The sequence below is a fragment of the Neltuma alba genome, unplaced genomic scaffold, assembly GCF_004799145.2.
Source record: "Neltuma alba isolate B1F8T4 unplaced genomic scaffold, ASM479914v2 tig00010324_pilon, whole genome shotgun sequence".
Lineage (NCBI taxonomy): Eukaryota > Viridiplantae > Streptophyta > Magnoliopsida > Fabales > Fabaceae > Neltuma > Neltuma alba.
The window spans coordinates 482806-500590 of record NW_021635235.1 but is presented as its reverse complement, the minus strand read 5'-3'; the positions used below and the strand labels follow the sequence as shown (position 1 = coordinate 500590).

General features: G+C 31.8%; 2 protein-coding genes across 3 annotated transcripts; both read right to left on the bottom strand.

Annotated features, from left to right (window-relative positions):
- Positions 1-1455: 1455 nt before the first annotated feature.
- On the bottom strand, positions 1456-2532 carry LOC114755713 (uncharacterized). The gene has a single exon (XM_028944580.1). It carries the CDS (start codon positions 2530-2532, stop codon positions 1456-1458), a length of 1077 nt encoding a protein of 358 aa, XP_028800413.1.
- A 6129-nt stretch (positions 2533-8661) lies between these two features.
- LOC114755734 (SWR1 complex subunit 2) lies at positions 8662-16594 on the bottom strand. Of its 2 annotated transcripts, XM_028944595.1 has the most exons (11): positions 16254-16593; positions 15685-15756; positions 15472-15515; positions 15133-15382; positions 14071-14146; positions 13860-13979; positions 13684-13752; positions 12423-12465; positions 11736-11801; positions 10036-10230; positions 8662-9172 (listed from the first exon to the last, which is right to left on the bottom strand). In XM_028944595.1, exons 1-10 carry the CDS (start codon positions 16392-16394, stop codon positions 10044-10046), a joined length of 1068 nt encoding a protein of 355 aa, XP_028800428.1. In that variant the 5' UTR covers positions 16395-16593; the 3' UTR covers positions 8662-9172; positions 10036-10043. The 2 variants fall into 2 exon arrangements, with proteins under 2 accessions (XP_028800428.1, XP_028800429.1); XM_028944596.1 differs by lacking the exon at positions 13684-13752 and having other exon boundaries at positions 16254-16594.
- Positions 16595-17785: the final 1191 nt, after the last annotated feature.

The following is a 17785-nucleotide window of genomic DNA, read 5'->3' as shown; positions in this document are numbered from 1 at the left end:
TGGCATTTTTTTTTTTTGTACGTGCTAAACTGTTTTAGGAATTAAGTTGTCAAGGATGGGAAAAGACGGGATACCCAATACTGAAAATGTAAAGTGTGTGGATGAAGGTCATATTTCATGAAAAACACTTTTCCCCTGTCAAAGATAAAATCGCCTAAAAAAAACCGGTTCCCACTTCAGGAGAATCTTCAGCTGCAAAATAAGCTTCTGCTAATGCCAAAATTTATCTTTTCATGTCGTCATTAGAAATGCTTGACTTCCTCATCAAAGATAGTGATCTTTCACGTCTATATCATATTTCCTTCAGACCTATCTTTCAGTAATAATGGATACTTCTTTCCCCTTTGTTTCTAATCTTTTGCTATTTTGCTTACTAATATTTTCGATCATGGTTCCCAAAGGGTTTGGCACACAAAGTTATATTGGGAATCCTAATCTATGCAGGGCTCCACTTATAAAGAGTTGTGCAGACCCAAAAGACACGAGACCTATTGAAGAAAATGGCAATCAAAGATGATGAATTACTATCTTCATTCTGGGAACTTTGTGGTGCCATTTTTATGAATAGGAATTTCAGGAGACCTTTCTTCAGCAAGCTAAGTCTGGCCTTATGCAAGAGATGACAAATTGCTATCACAGAAGACGACATTGCCAGTCAAGTCTAGTTTTTACTTCGTTAACTTAAAGCCATGTAACATAATTAGAATTTGTGCGTGGAATCCATGTTCGAAATGTGAAATATTTCTTTTTAACAAATAAGAGGACATATCTTAAACCTTTTTATGTTGAATTGGATTCGAGCTGATGATAAAATTGCAGGAAATTTCTTAAAGTCAGGTCTACTTTTGACGGGCTTTTTTACCCACATGCTATAAACAGTAAAATAAAATACCAAAATGCTACAGCGCGGAAAGATATTACCGAAATGCTACACTTGAAATTCATCACCAAAAGATGAATTTATAAACTTTATCTTACCCAAAACGAGTTCTTCAATAAAGTGGGAAAATTTGCAAATTCATCTAGTGGAGATGAATTTTAGAAGTTCATCTTTGATAGATTAATTTTAAGAGCCCCTAAGCCATTCTGTCCTCTTCTGCCTCCATTCCATATGAATATCTGAATATTTTTTTAAAATTAAAAAGAAAATTTTAAAATCATACATTCTTCCCAAGACTGATAACACATTTAAAAAAAAAAAATTTTTGCCTTACCCATACGTCTCAATCATCCTTCCCAAGAATGCAAGCTTTTTTACTGTTGACCTATAAACAGTAAAAAAATTTTATCAAAATGTTATACTTTAAGAAGATTTACTAAAATGTTATATGCGAAATTCATTTTCAAGTGAAAAATTTCCAAAATTCATCCACAAAAGAATAATTTATTCGATATCTTTCATCATACTTGTAATGGAAGTTCATCTTCTAGAAATCAATATAAAAAATTCATCTTTTAAGAAACAATTTCAAATTTCACTATAATGAGCAACGTGCCCTTGTATTTTCCATATAAGAATGTTCCATCAACTTGTACAATAGGCTTGAGGTGAGGAAATGCATCTATGCATGGCTTGAATGCCCAAAAAACACGATGAAACATTTCAACTGGTTGATCATTTGTACTAACTTCAGGGCATTGTTTATTTGAAAAATGTATGCATGATCCAGGCATGAAGTGTTGAACTGCGGCTAACCACTTCGGGAGTAAGGAATATGAGATCTCCCAATTCCCAAAAGCAATCGCAACTGCTAACTGTTTTGCTTTCCATGCTTTTCTATATGATACAGTGTAACCAAATATGGATTGCATCCTTTCAATAATTTGTGACACTTTCACATCTGGCTTGTCAGTTACCATTACCACAATACAAGAGGATATAACATCAGCATCTAATTTTGGATGGTCTAGAGTTAATGATGTACTCAAGCATATGTGAGGGCCCCCATATTTCGTGATCTCCCAAAAGTTTCTGCTTTCTTTCTTGCAAGCCCTTACTCTCCAATTGCAATTTTGTCCATAATTAATACAACGATATTCTTCATATTTTTTACATGAATAGTGAACCCTAAATGTATGATGAACTCGAACAGAGTATAACTTCACTGCACGTCTTAGAACACGGACATTGCTAAACATTTTTCCAATATATAATTCTTCATTATCCCCAACATTTAGAATATTATCTAATTCACTAAACTCAGGAGCTCTAGCTGACTCGACGTGAATTTGCAATAAGAAAGCAGTTGCAAGCTCATTCTGCTCGTTCATATCATCATATTCATTATCGTTGTCATCATTATCACTCCCACTACTAGCATCTAAATATGAATCATATTCATCTTCATCCTCAAATTCATCCACAATGTCTTCTATTTGAGGAAGAGAGCATGATGGTCCATTGTTGCCACCATCTATGGGTGGTTCAAATGGTTGAAAATTTTCCATGTCATTGCTGAACATGGACCCTTGTTCCATAATGTTCACCTCATTGCTACTTAACAGGAGTGTATTTCCTACACAATCATCCATTGGTTGTGATTCTACATGACCATAATCTAAAAAATTACATATGTTGGCATACAATTCTGCACATGTCAATTGAGTTGAAAATCTTCTTCTGACTTGCCACATTTCTTTTATATCTGCATCATCCTCCAAATTGCATGCTTGGTATTGTGGTGGATTTATGCATGTAGGATATCTATATACTAGATTTGTCACCATTTGACTGGGAGGAAGTCGTAACTTTTGTCCAATAACTTGCTTCAATTTGTCCAATGTAATATTTTCATCAACTTTGATTATTTTCACGTTGTTGGACTCAAATATTGTACCGGCTTGGCCATTATAAATTCGTCCATTTGCATATATATATATATATATATGAACTCCTTTCTATGATCCATTCTATTTCCTAAATATTGCATTATAATCATTAATTAAGTACAACTGGGAGAAGACAAAACTTTGAAAATAGAAAGACTCAGAAATCATCGTTTCCTATGCATAGTTCGTATAGGTTTAAGTCTAGTGCTAAAAAAAATATTCATATATATATATATGTATTATAATTCTATTTTGATTCATTCTGTACCTTTTAATTAAATTTCTAATAGTTTTAAAAGTAATATCAAATCTGTGTATACTATAGATTCTTAAAAATTAAATTTTTTATGATATTCATTTTTATTAATGAAAAAGGTTTAACAAAATATTGCCACCTATTTTCTTATTAATAAAAATTTACTTTTATATTATATTTTATTCTCATTATTTTATCCAAAATATTTAGTAAATAGGTAAAAATTATATTATTTTAAGAAAAAATTAGGGGGAAGGACCTAGAAAAATAATATTTATTGAGAAGGATCTTAAAAATTATAATTATTTATAAGGGCCAAATACTAAAATATAAATTTAAAAATATTAAAGTACCCTTAACTAAATCCCTACATTTTTTCTTATGATGCTTCCATTGAATAGATCTTTTTTATAATCTCCTTAACTTGTACTAAAAAAATTTATAATCTTTTTCTTATCAATAATAACAAAATTTATTGAAATCAAATCAAAATCATTTATTATTAAGCTAAAATATCTTACATATTTAAACACAATGAAATGAAATTATTCATTTACATGAACACCCTTAGCGAATAGTTAAATTTTATCTGTCTTTATTCTATTCTAATTGAAATTTTCTCTTGTTTTCAAACATCTCTTTTGTTACTTTTAATTTTATAAATTGTTTTACCCCATATATATATATTTTATAAATATGTTTAAATGTAAATAAACATATTTTACTTGATTTCATTAAATACAATTTAAATTTTTATAATTATTTCTCTTAACCTTGGTTTTTTAAAACAATAAATAATTAAATGAATAAAATTATTCAGATTTATTTTTATATCTAAAATTTTTCATTTATTTTAATAATTTTTTAATTGTTAGTTACTTTAATACACACCTATCAAGATCGAGTAAAACAAAAAAATTATTAAAATTGATAGCAAATAAGGAATAATATGGGAAAAAAAGTTAAAGCTATGAATTTTTTTCTTATATATTCATTTAAAAAAATCATATACGTAAAAGATACTCCTCTAGTTTTATTTATAAGACAGAGAGAGTGTAAATTTTGATCCTATATATAAGGCACTTGATATAATTTTTAATACAAACATACATAATTATCCTTATTAAGTTATTTACACAATTGGTACATTTTCTTTACTCCTTTATCCAGTGCTAAAGGTCCTTCAATTTTGTCTTCTTCTTATGCTATTATTCCCGCATGTTCCACTTCTTCTCTCTCTCTATTCATCCTTTCCACTATCCCCTACTCATTCCTTTTGTTATTAACCTCTTCTACTCTCTTTTTTTTCCCCTATGCCATTAATTCTTTTCATGCATAACAGATCTGACTCTTGAAAAAAAAATACTTGATGAAAATATACATTTTTGTGCTTGATTAGTGTTACTTTTATAATCAAATTATGAGATAGTGGATGTGAAATTATTTTAACGGTTTTTTAATCTGTGTGAAATATACTAAAAGTGCCTTATAAATAGGACTAAATGGGTAATAAAGATCAAAACAAAATCTTGAGATCTTAAAACTATACAATAGAGGATTCTTACCAGCAAAATAAGAGGCGCCTAAGAGTATAGATTTTTGAAATTGTTCAACCCACCACTTAGCACCTGGAGATTTAAAATAATAGTTTATCAAATAAAAAAATAAAGAAGAAAATCAAATTAAATATTATAATGACAAAATAAAAAATACACAAGAGAAATAACATACCCTCAGCAGTAGTAAAAGTATGTGTCGAATGTTTAGAAGTGAGAGTAGAGAAACAAGACAGCAAAGGAACGGAGGAGGCTGGAGCAACTAATAAAACGAGAGAGTAAGATGATGAGAGAGAAGAGAGAAGTCTGAATACATGAAGTGGGAACACAAGCTCAACATGCGGAGGACTCAGAGGCATTCATGGGCTACTGGCATAAGAGGAGATGCAAAATATATAAGTAAAGCTCGGACGATTCAGACGCATTCATGGGCATAAGAGGAGATGCAAAATATATAGCAAGCCACGATGCTACTGTAGCTTCATGGGCAAGGGAGATGAGATGACTTAATATTCTTCTCAGTTTCAGACGCATGCAAAGAGTTCAATTGCTTTTTTGACTTAGACAAAAGTGGCTCTGAGAGATTCGTACGGGAAAGGATGCTTATACGCATGGAAATGGGGAGAAAAAGACAAAAATACTTTTTCTGAAGTTCATCACTCAAAGATGAACTTTACAAATTCATCTCTACCAGATGAATTTGCAAATTTTCCCACTTTATTGAAGAGCTTGTTTTGGGCGAGATGAAATTTATAAATTCATCTCCTGGTGATGAATTTCAAGTGTAGCATTTTGGTAATATCTTTTCGTGCCGTAGCATTTTGGTATTTTATTTTACTGTTCATAGCATTTTGGTAAAAATCCCACTTTTGACGTTCAATCAGACATCAGATGAAAAAGGCTGAAAAGGCATACATCATGCCCGCGTTCATTTTGTCATGTATAGCAATTTATATTTATATTTAGGTTCAGACTATTTACAAATTCTTGAAGATAATTAATTAAAAACTAGATAAAATACTTAATAAAAATAAAAAAATTAGTTCGTCACTCCTAGTGATTCCACTTGATTTTGAGCGATGCTCTACTTTTATTTTCTTTTTATTGGGTCTACATTATATTCTCAAGAGCTAAGGCACATCCAACACCTTTAAATATTTTTTTAGATGTATCTAGCATCACAAAATATTTTATAGTGTATCCAACATGTCAAAGTATTTTTTAGGTACATCCAGAATCCTGAATTTTTTTTTTTTTTTTGCTTTGGTGCTGGATGTATCAAAAAATATTTTTGGGTGTTAGACGCACCTAATCAATACTCTGAGGTGTTGGATGCACCAAAAAATATTTCACGATGCTGGATGTATCCAAAAAAATATTTTGAAGTGTTGGATGCATATTAACCCTATTCTCAATTATAAGCATTAGTGTATTCATAAATTAGTTAGTTAAAGTTTGTGAAGATGCTAATTAAATAAAATGTAAATTGCCACAAAATACATAATAAAAGAAAAATAAGTTTTTCAAAAATAAAATTTATTTATTATTAATATGAAAACAACCCATGATTATTTGCTTGCATTTATATATAATTTGTAATTTGGTTGATTTTGATTTTATTTAAATTCATAAAATCAAACAAATTATTAGTACAATAATTGTTAAGTATTACTCAAGCATTGAACACCTGGAGGTGTTTCTAGGTGTAAAGCTACCTCAAAAATTTAAAATCATAGTAATATTATGAAAAATTTTCAGTTAGTCCCCTCTGAAGCAATTTAGTTTCCAACAGCCCCCATAAGATTTGAAAATTTTATTTTAACCCCTTCAACCAAAATGAAATTAAATATTACAAGGGAAAATACAATTATAATTTTGCATTAATTTTTTAAAAAAATATATCAACCTCACCGAGCTCCGGTGGCCGGTTGCCGAAGCCCCAGCTACTGTTGGCGGAAGCTCCTCTGGCCAAAGAATTTCTTTTTAAAAATAAAGTGGCCAAAGGAGGATTTGAATCCATAATTCCTTGGAATATCAAAAATATTGTAATCACCAAGCCATTGGATCTATTTAATTATATATATAACAAAACAAATACAAGTATCCAAGTATGAATGAACAACTCAAATAATGGCAATTCACAACACATATTAGGCGATTTGCAAGAGGTATACAAAAATTCACAACTCCATTTGAAGTTCTATGGAAAGAAAAATTAAATATCAAGAGGTGCATGAACAACTAAAATTAGGTAATTTACAACACAAATTAGGTTATTTACAATATGTGTGTGGGAATTTACAACTTCATTTGAGATTCTGCGAAGAGAAAAATTAAATGTTAAGAGTTGCATGAACATCTCAAATAAAATGATTTACAACACAAATTAGTCACTTTTATTTCTTTTATTGTGGATCTCTCGCTCTAATTATTAAAGTAATTTTATTTCTTTTATTGCTTGCAATTTATAATTTTATATACATATTTCTTTTTTTGATAAATTTCAATTATGCTTGTCATAATTTTACAATGCAAATTTCATTATCTTGCTCTAATGATTCAAGTATTAAGAGTTGTTTGAACAACTAAAATAAAAGGACTCACGATGCAAATTAGTGCTATCCACTTTTTAATTAAGCTTGTATAACTGATGGTTAAGACGGATCCTGTGGGTATAGAGCCAATCATATTAATAAAATTTATCCTTACTATTTTAGTTGTCAAGCTTAGGTTGTGGCTCAACAACCCAGTTAATTTCAATCCAACACAATAAAAATTGACTAGGAAAAAATTACGTATATAAAATTATAAATTGCAAGCAATAAAAGAAATAAAATTGCTTCAATCATTAGAGCAATGGATCCACGATAAAAGAAATAAAATTGCCTAATTTGTGTTGTAAATCATCTTATTCGAGTTATTTATGCAACTCTAAATATCTAATTTTTCTCTTCATAGAACTTCAAATGAAGTTGTAAATTCCTATATATATCTTATAAATAGCCTAATTTGTGATGTAAATCATCTAATTTCAGTTGTTCATGCAAACATTGACATTTAATTTTTCTCTTCACAAGGCCTCAAATGGAGTTGTGAATTTTTGTATACCTCTTGCAAATCGCCTAATATATGTTGTGAATTGCCTTATTTGATTCATTTGGACACTTGTATTTGTTTTGTCATATATATTTTTTTTGTATTGTATAATTAAATAGATTGGATAGATTGATAGTTATAATCTTGTTGGTGTGCCAAAAGGTCATAAGTTCAAAACTGTCCCCAAGCCACCTCATTTTAAAAAAAAAAAATTCTTTGGCAATAGGAGCTCTGACAGCCAAAGGCCAGAGATCTGAAGGTTTGGAGGCCAGAGCTCTGGCAAGGTTGATATTTTTAAAAAATAATAATAATACAAGAGTATAATTGTATTTTTACCTATAACATTTAATGTCATTTTGGTCAAAAGAACTGAAAGTTTCAAAATCTTATGAAGAGAAATTAAATTCTTTCAGAAGGGGCTAATTGAAAATTTGCCTAGTATGAGTTATTCTCTGCCATTAAAACATTAATATGGACTGTGAAAATAGTAACATTGATAGCTAATAGTTTTAATAATAATAAGTAATATTGTTATGCTTTGAAACTCACGAAACAAATTTGCAAATGAAAAAACTTATTTTGCATTAATTAAACAAGTCACAACAGATAAAGGACAACTAATTCCTTATTTCTCCATAATAATAGTTCAATTTTACAATATTAAACAAAAATTGTCTCTCTCCAAAGTTTGTTTAAATAAGGGGGAGTACCAAAAAGTAGAAGTGACAGTGATAAAGGATGCCCGGATCAATCGCAGTTCAATGATCTAGACTATTGATTCCGGATACTCAAAAAAATCACAACGATTATGACGAGAAATAAGATTTTAATCATCTAAGAACCAAAAAGGAATGTTTAATATCACACACACGCACACGCGCACACACAGAGATAGAGAGAGAGAGAGAGATACACACCCGGGGAAAAGGTTCAAGACAGAACAGGTCACATGACTGAATGAATGATCTTAAAAGAGCACAAAACAAAACAAAAAAACATCTTGCCATGACTAAACGAGTGGCATTATAAAATTACAAGTGGGGAAGATGAAGGATAACAATATTTACAGAATATTGACACTTCCATCAAGCTCAGAATTTCTTTTACATCCCTCCGAAAGAAGCTCAATTAGTGAGATCCTTGATTCCTTTTGCGTAAAGCAAAGTCTCACATTATTCAGCCAACTCTTTTCATATTATCATTTTAGCCACCCAGATTCCAACTAGGACAGGTTTATCCAACATCACCATATTGTAGGGATGCTGCTTCACATCTCAATTTCCCGTAGCCGCAGGAGCCAAGATTTTGCCGTATGAAATGCCCACTTGAGTTCAATGTTGCAGTACAGGGAATTTTGTAGTGATGGAGATAGAGAGATGGGCCACATCAGACATGCTAAAGTAAATGTAAATCCCATTCCTCCGCATTTGTATAACTAGAACCACCAATAAACAAAAGGGTAGCTCAGTACCAGAAAAATTTGATGCAAACTCAAGATAACATCATGCTCTTGGCAAGATCAAAATAAGTTTTAAGCCTTGCGATTACACCATAAAAAAGTTAAATATTGTGATCAGACCTCGTCAGCAATCCAATTATTCAAACAGTACGTATTAGTCATTTTACTATGTGCTTTAATGGACTAATTTGTAATGTCCAAGCTCTTGTTTTCTCTTTTTCCATTTTTAGAGTTATCAGTACAAGTAGTGGTGAGGCTGCAGAAATAGATGTTGATTTAACATAATTCTGTGTAAGTCAAGATTCAGTAACACATTCCTGATTCCAGGATTTTTCCGAATGTTTCTCTCAGGTCTTTACATAGGATGACTATATGAGAACCGAAGGATAACCCTTAGCACCGACATCCTTTCTTTCACTTTCTTGTGAAATGTCTGTTATGGGTCTAGCAGCGAAGTTTTGGAACACTGAACCCAGAAATACACTCAAACCATATGTCAACGTGGTTTGATCCTGTAATTTGCAAATTGAGCCAACCCCTGCAATGCGGTGGGGTAAAACAGCTAGTTTGAAGGTTTGCTAGCTATCTTAGCTTCTAAGCCGATGAGTCCATGCACCTGGTCATAGTCCGACGTTTTTCTTTTCGGAAAGACCAAAAAACTAGCGGATGAGAAGAGAAAGCAATGCACAAAGGTACAAACAGGTAAGGCAAGATATCCTACTCATTCACACAAAAGGAAAAATAAAAGGAAAAAATGAGTTGGGTCATGATAGTTCAGAAGAAAGCAGATAATAAAAATTACAATTAATAATTGAATCATAAGAAAAAAAATTACTTACCAAAGCAGCTAGTCAGATTCTTCATCTTCTGGAACAAGAAATCTACGAAAGTATGCTGAATGATGAAAAGAATCTCCATTTTTATTTGGCATTATTGATCGCTTTTGCTTACCCAAAAAACCTTTTCCAGAAATTGCATCGTGTAAGCACCCCATGTTCATTTCTTTTCTAGCGCCAGAATTTTCATTCAAAGTTCTGCATAAAGGCAATTTAATTGTGCGATTCAGAACATCTGCCACAACAGATGTTAATGTGGAGCAAGAGCCCACTGTGTTATCACATTCACAGAATGTTACATTTCTGCCTATTGGCTTTGACTTCAAAGCTTAAGTATTTAATTTTACAGCCAAAATATAACTCTTGTAGAAAAAAGTTTACAGAAATAAAGAGAAAAAGAAGAGGATGATCAGACATCCTCGAAATTGAGGAATAAACCACTCTCCCACTCGGTTTCTTTTTTTTTTTTTTTTTTTAAGGAAACATAAACTAGATGTAGAGGAAAAAATACATTAAGAAAAAGATAAGGAAAATGACAACCAAAAAAAGCTGGAAATTACTAAATTCCAAATCAGGTTTGGTAACAACATGTTATTTGGTTTAGACAATACTGAATTTGTAAATGAGAACAAATTTTTGTTGACATTCTTTATTTGGTATTTAGTAATTTCCAACTTTTTTTTGTCATTTTCTCAAAAAGATATTATTGAAAAAAAGTATTACAGAAACTAGATGTAAAGAACAGTGTCCTTGTATTTATTTCCAGCCAGATTATCCAGTGTACTAAATGAAAATAAATCAATGAGAACATATTTAGACTGCCTTTAGAGGTCACATTTCTCTGGACAAGTCAATTAAATAACACAAGGGGGAACCTACAACGAAATTTATTGGCTTCACAAACATATATATGTTCAGCTATCACATCATTTTGTGAATCTCATGTCTTAAACAAAAGATACCATTGACCCTGATCAAATGAAAATTTTAGTATATCAAAAGGGAAAACAAAATCAGCTTTCTAACAAGCTAAAGTACTCTATTAATTGCACGATATTTTTCTCTCCTTAATCTCAAAATCCCTAACGTGAATTCCCTTAATCGCTAATGTTGACACTTCATCATTAACCCTAAATGTTGGGGATCAGGACAATACTTGTCCATCTAAATTGGATAACTGGAAAAGAATAACAAAGTAAATGAACAATGTAAAACAAAGATCGAATTGAGGAAAAATTAAGACACTCAGAATATTGTAAAAAGTGCAAAGGATGATTATATTACATTCATCCCTGTATATATAATGTGCTAAAAGGAATGACAAAAGGCTAGTACAAAGCCTGTACAGACAGTACAAAAGATATTTCTTCATAAATTATAACCAATATATTTCTTCATTAATTATAACTACAAATATTTACAGATAATATTACAGCTAATTGAGGTTAACATGCATAATGAAATTTCTCGGACTTCTCTTAACTGTGTAGAGGCTGAACTATACATGCTGTTCTGGTTACCTCCACAAAGGACAATGAAAATACTAAATCTAAACCTATCCTAATCCCATGTAATTAGAGACAAAAAAAAAATTGAACAAATAAAATGAAGCATCAAACTGTGCATTGGGCCTTAAGGAGTGGCCCAAGACACCATTGAGAACATTAACTCATTAAGTATTATGTAATCAAGAATATACATACCGTTGACGAATTATTTTAAAAGCATCAGGCGTTGCATAAGGCAGGCCGGTCTGCGGATCACAGTACCTACATTTTTCCAATGGCAATGCATTAAGAACAAGTGATAAGATGGCTATTAAAAAAGACGAGTCTTCCAAGATCTTCGGTTAAGTTATAGTGATGGCAGTCATAAGCGGAAGAATCATAATTATAATTAGTTTTGACATTCAAATCACAAGCAAATGCAAATATTCTAATTATTATACTCTAGCTCTCCTCTGTTTCTTATTTATTTTTTCTAAACTCTGCTCCCATTTAATTAAATTGAAGCACATAACAGGTCCTCGATCAATGCTATCAAGAATCAGGCTAAGACATTCCTATGTACAAAATTATAGCCTTTCAAAGTATTCTTGTGCGCTAATATGTATCCACTTCCATAGTTACTATTTCTCATGACCACCATATTAAAAAAGGGGGGAAAAAAAAAAGAAGCAAAATAAAACGTAACTAATGAGGAAGGTCTCTACTGGAGATTCCCCACAAATACCAAAATTCTGACTTCCAAATCCTCAATCCTCCAAACCATTTCAGCTGGATCTAGAAGCAACAATCACACAACAACAAAATCTCTCACGCGTTCCTCTTACATCTCAAATAGGAAGAACAATGAAACTGGAAATATCAAATTGGTACATGATCACTTACTTGGCAGGCAAACCTGTAATTGCACAAACAGATTTCTCCGGATCTGAAAAGTAATATAGGAAGATCAAATGAATAAAAAAGGATGAAAAAATAACAGTAAATTAGTTCATCCTTTGCTCAAATCAACAGAAAAGGTTACATATAGAATTTATCAAAGTTGTTCCCACATTGAACATTTCAAGGTCAGTATAAAAGTATGACAACCAGTGAGGATTCTGAAGGAGTTGTTAGTTTGCTATAGAAAAATAGACTGTTCGGGTCTTGATAGCATTGCATTATTTCTTATAATGAATTATCAAGACTAGAAGAAATTTGGGGGAAAAAAGTATCTAAAATTTAGTCAGCATTCCCGAGGGATTCTTTGCAACAAAAAGATCATCTAAGTAGCTCCTAAAGACATGGGGAAAATTATGCTTCAGGGCCAAATCTACAAATCTTTAATTCTCAAGGACCCAAATATGTGAAATTACTATGAAAGCACATGGTCCTTCTCTGCAGAAAAATGGTGAAGACCAAATTGCCCTTGGTTTAAATAACGGAAGTGACCAGGTAGTTATAGATTCTCTAAGTATAAGTGTCAAATAATGGAGGTCGTAGTTATAAAAATTTTTTGCCCTAGCGTTAAATAATGGAGTTAGCACTAACTTTTAAATACTGAATAGGCCTTCATCATTTTTTTTAAGAATGCAAATATTTACAACTTGCACTTCCAATATTTAACAATCATGCTCCAGGTACTCACCACTCAAAAAATAAATTGACGTGACAATTCCACTATTTAACTCTAAGCCAACAGAAATTTACAACTAACATTTCTATTATTCAATGCTCATACTTTGAGGATTTACAACTACGATTTTTATTATTTAATACAAAGGCAATTTGGTCGGCACACATTATATGTTTTTGCATAGAAGGGCCATAATAAGTTTTTGAGGTACTTGGGAATGAAAAAATTTTGCAAGTTTAGTCCTTGACATAATTTTCCCCATACATAAGCAAAGATACGTTTTCTGGTACAAAGAAAAATTTTATCACTGATGAAAGCAACAAATACAAAAGCACAGGATAAGAACATTTCAAAAGAAACAAGGATGATAAAAAGCAATGATGTCAGCAGTTTCTGTCACAAGCTGCGATCCTAATTTGCCAACAATCACTTCATAGATCAAGGAATTGCATTCACATGTTCTATTACACGAATGTACCCAAATGCTATTGTGAAGATCCAAACTGCTAGTGGAGCATAAGATGAACTCACAAGGTACAGATTTTGTGGATATTTCAGACTGAAATGACAACCCCTTGCTGAATTCTAAAAATGAACAACCTGAAACAGGTTTTCAGGCAAAATAACACAAGTAAATGTCACCAAATCCATTGGACATAAAATGCACTCTCTAAAGACAATATCATCATGCATTAAAAATTTCTTACCATCTTTTGATATGTATCGACACTGTGGGCCATTGTAGACAGCTTTATGTACAATTGCTCTTCTCTTAACTTCTTCCTCTCTAGCTAAAACACGCTCCAAATTTCTTAAGTTCATGATCTCTGCAAAGTAAAATTAGTTCAATTGAAATTATAAGGACTCGCAACTTAACAACTTTTAAACAATCAACAGTTCTAGTGTTACGGGTCAAACCTGTTTGAGCAGCTTCCAGAAGCATTTCCTCTTGTGTCATTTTCTTCTCTTCACCTTCCTTTTTTCTTTTGATTGGCTGACAAGGAAAACAACAAATCATCTTCAGCCCAAGAAATTAATCAACAAAACAATTGGAAGAAAAACAAATAATCATTTAGTTTAATGAGAAAAAAAGTCCTCATTTAAATTGAGCATCTTGAAGCAAACGGAGATGACGTGTTAAGTTCATAATCACGTGCTTCAACAACCAAATTATCTAGAATGTAACGACAGATTTCGCTTATGTAAACAAATATGTTAGTTCTCATTCTTGCTGCCCGAAATATATTCAGTGTGGGCTTTGTATTATGGAGCAAGAGTTTGTATTTCATTGGGTTGTTCTCTGTCTGAAAGGCAGTCAACTATATTTTTGAGATACACTCGCGCATGAGTCTTTGTAAATGACCATAGTTGACTACATCTCTAAGCAAACTTCAAGGAAGTTTAATGAAATTGTCTAGTATAAGGATTCCTATTTCTGAAGGTTTAAATTTGTCTGAAACGCATTCAAGTGTAGTCCAATGTATTCAGCTACGTTATGCCTTGTTTTTAAAAATGTTCATTTCTTGTCTAAAACATAGTTGACTATAATTGTGTACATTCAAATACACTTTTCTGGAAACTTGAAGAACACTTACACTGGACAGCATTCTCTTAAATATTCGAGTATATGTGATGTGATGTGACGTGTACTCACTCTTTGAGGAAATACCTTTCAAGGTTTCAATATTTGAATTTTCTTCCCTCTATATTTGAACACCATACTTCTATTTTGCATTTGGATGCACTAAAATCTCTCTTCAGAAAGATTTGCAGCAAGATATCATACCAGTTCACCAAGTCCACCCAAAAAAAAAAAAAAAAAGGGCGGAAAACACCACTGGATCATTACGGCTTATGTAAATGAAAGAAGGAAGTAGCACAATTCAGAAAAGGAATTAAACTCTCACATAGCTACTAAATGAATAATGGGCGTGTTCTCATGCGTGTATGGCAAGTATGAAGGTTAAGAATATGACTGACTTTCATTGTTGCTTGAAGGGCTGCACGTATTGCATCTCTCTCAGCTTGCCTAACTATTACTGAAGTTCTAGTGGACTTCCTTATCATTCTCTCCCCTCCATCATCTGGTACATCATGATGCTCCTCTGCCGTGGACTGTTCAGCTGGTTTATCATCATCAGTAGCAGTTTCCAATTTAGACAGGACTTTCTTCTTCTTCTTCTTAGGCAATCTCTTCCCTGGGAATATTAATCGCTTCTTCTTTGGCAACCTATAAGAAAACTCAACTTTAGGTAGATTAGCATATCACCACACAAAAATATGAAAATCACAAGTTTGGATGGAGGGAAAAAGATTTACCTTTCAACAGCATCATTTTCACCTTCTTCATCAGGCTCAGGCTCCTGAGGACAGTTAAAATTCATTACCAGCACTAAATATCATATACGGCAATCAAAACAGCTACATTAATAAAATATGAGCATTACACAAAGTATCTCTTTGTATAATTGAGCTGCAATAAAATAATAATTTTAGCACATAATCACAGACAGGAACTTGTAAGTAACTCACATCATCATCAAAATCGCTATCAAATTCATCAGCAACTTCTGGCTCCTCTTCATAGTTATCATCATTGGCTTCCTGCAAAACACATTTACAAGTAAGCCTGCAGCAGATCACCTTAGCTAGTGCCCCTTCTTTCAAAAATTAAGACTAAGAATATCAATGACGTGTTAAAAATTAGTAACATATAAAACGTTTATAGAAAATAACATTTTCAGTCCCAACAATTAGAAGAAGAAAATAATCTGAAAAGCGAAAATCTCAACCACACAAAACTAGCTTCATACTCCTGTCACTAAATATAGTAACAGCCCCCCTTCATCGCAAAAAGACGAGCTTCATTACTAAACATAAAAAAGAAGCAAGGAACGGCGGCTCAAACCAACTAGATCTCCAACAGCAAGCTTTGCTTCTATAATCTTGACATTGCAATCCGGGAGATAAAATGAGGGAAATTTTGTAAATTTCCCCTTCCATTGCCTCTATACTAACCATGCTTGATGTTGAAACAACGATTCCGCGTTAAAATTGAAAAAACAAAGATATATAAATAAAAATGGCAGAAGGACAGTCACCTCTTTAAGAGCATCCTGATTCCAGAACAACTCATCCTCTTCAATTTCCTCGTCAAGCAGCTTTGTCATCCTTTTCCCTCTGGTGATTCGCGAAGTCCGGTCGAGAAATAAAGTTGCCTCATCTTTGCCCGAGCTCTCCATGGCAATTGCCGAACAGAATAACGAGCGTACTGTCGGATGTTTGTCGATCTCGGATGGACTGCAGCGCTTGATTTCACCCTTCTGTTTATGAAAAATTATTGGAACTAATAAGCATCAGCCCTCGGGAGGGCATGCGAACTTGTTTCGTGAGGTGAGAGCATAAAGCAGGGGCAGTCCGTCCAAGAGGATTCTTGAACCTCCCAATCCGATGTTTCAATGTAGTACTTGCAGTGCTGGGTCAGACAAAATGATAGCTCATTAAAAAAAAAAAAACAAAAGTTATTTTCGGATTGGATTTTAAAAAAAATAAATTTTGGGAAAAAAGTAATTTTTGATAGAGCGGGAGTATTTAAAAAATTGTTATCAGAAATAATTTTTTTTATGTTCAAATTACTAAAAAATATAAATTAATATAATAATTATATAAAAGATAAATTTTAATTTATATTTTTATTTGAAGTAATAAATTTGTTAATAATATTTTTTCCAACATAATAAATAATATATAAAAATATAATTCATTAATAATTAATATATGTATATGTATTTATAAAATATAAAATTAAATTTGCTCTTAGAAAAATGATTTCTTTTGCCAACATAAAAATAGTATTTTACCTTTTGGCACATATTCATCCTTGTTTATCTTACTCAGCCCCCGAGACTCCACTATAGCCTTTAATTTTTTTGTCCCTTATTTTCAGAAAACTTTCTTTTTGTAACTTAGTTCTTGAGAATCTTTCTTATCATTTCAAAAAACTTCTAAGACTTTTGTCAACTGTAATCTAGTAACCTGTCTATTTCAAGCTATTTCTTACGTCTCTAGGTCTAAAATTTTAGATGTTACACTCATCACATAGAAATAGTGAAACATCCTTCCTTAAACTCTTTTTAGTATACATTTGGATATATTATGGTTCAAGCGGTTCATGAAATAAGCTCGTAAATTGAGAATTTAAAATTTGTTTATTGGGTTACTATTCAGTGGTAAATTTCAGATTTTTAGTCAAATTTTAAAAATTCATAACTAATTATAAAAAAAAATAGTATTAAGGTGATTTAAAATTATATTTGAAGCTCTTTCAATTTTCTATAAGGGAAAAATATAAATATGGACTTAACCCTTTCCAATTTGTATAGTTAATTCCTGCAATTTTACTGTTTATTTGGTCAAAACAGTGTTTTCCATATTCTCTGCCCTAACTTTGAGTAATCATAACTTTTAGCATATATATTCATTTTAAGTGATCTACCGCTGGTTTTAAAGCTTATGATATTCTCTAGATGCTCACCAAATTTCATTGGCAGATTCGTTTATTTACCTCACTTTTATTCTGTCACAAATTTGTGGCTCATTTAGGAATAATCTATCACCCTTACTTGCATTAACA

Excerpts from the sequence above, each read along its gene's own strand:
- LOC114755713 (XM_028944580.1), bottom strand. The coding sequence starts at position 2,532 with ATGGATGATTGTGTAGGAAATACACTCCTGTTAAGTAGCAATGAGGTG.
- LOC114755734 (XM_028944595.1), bottom strand. The coding sequence starts at position 16,394 with ATGGAGAGCTCGGGCAAAGATGAGGCAACTTTATTTCTCGACCGGACT. Across the intron at positions 15,383-15,471 it reads GAAAATGATGCTGTTGAAAG|GTTGCCAAAGAAGAAGCGAT; the intron begins GTAAATCTTTTT and ends GTTTTCTTATAG. Across the intron at positions 14,147-15,132 it reads CCCTTCAAGCAACAATGAAA|CCAATCAAAAGAAAAAAGGA; the intron begins GTCAGTCATATT and ends TTTCCTTGTCAG.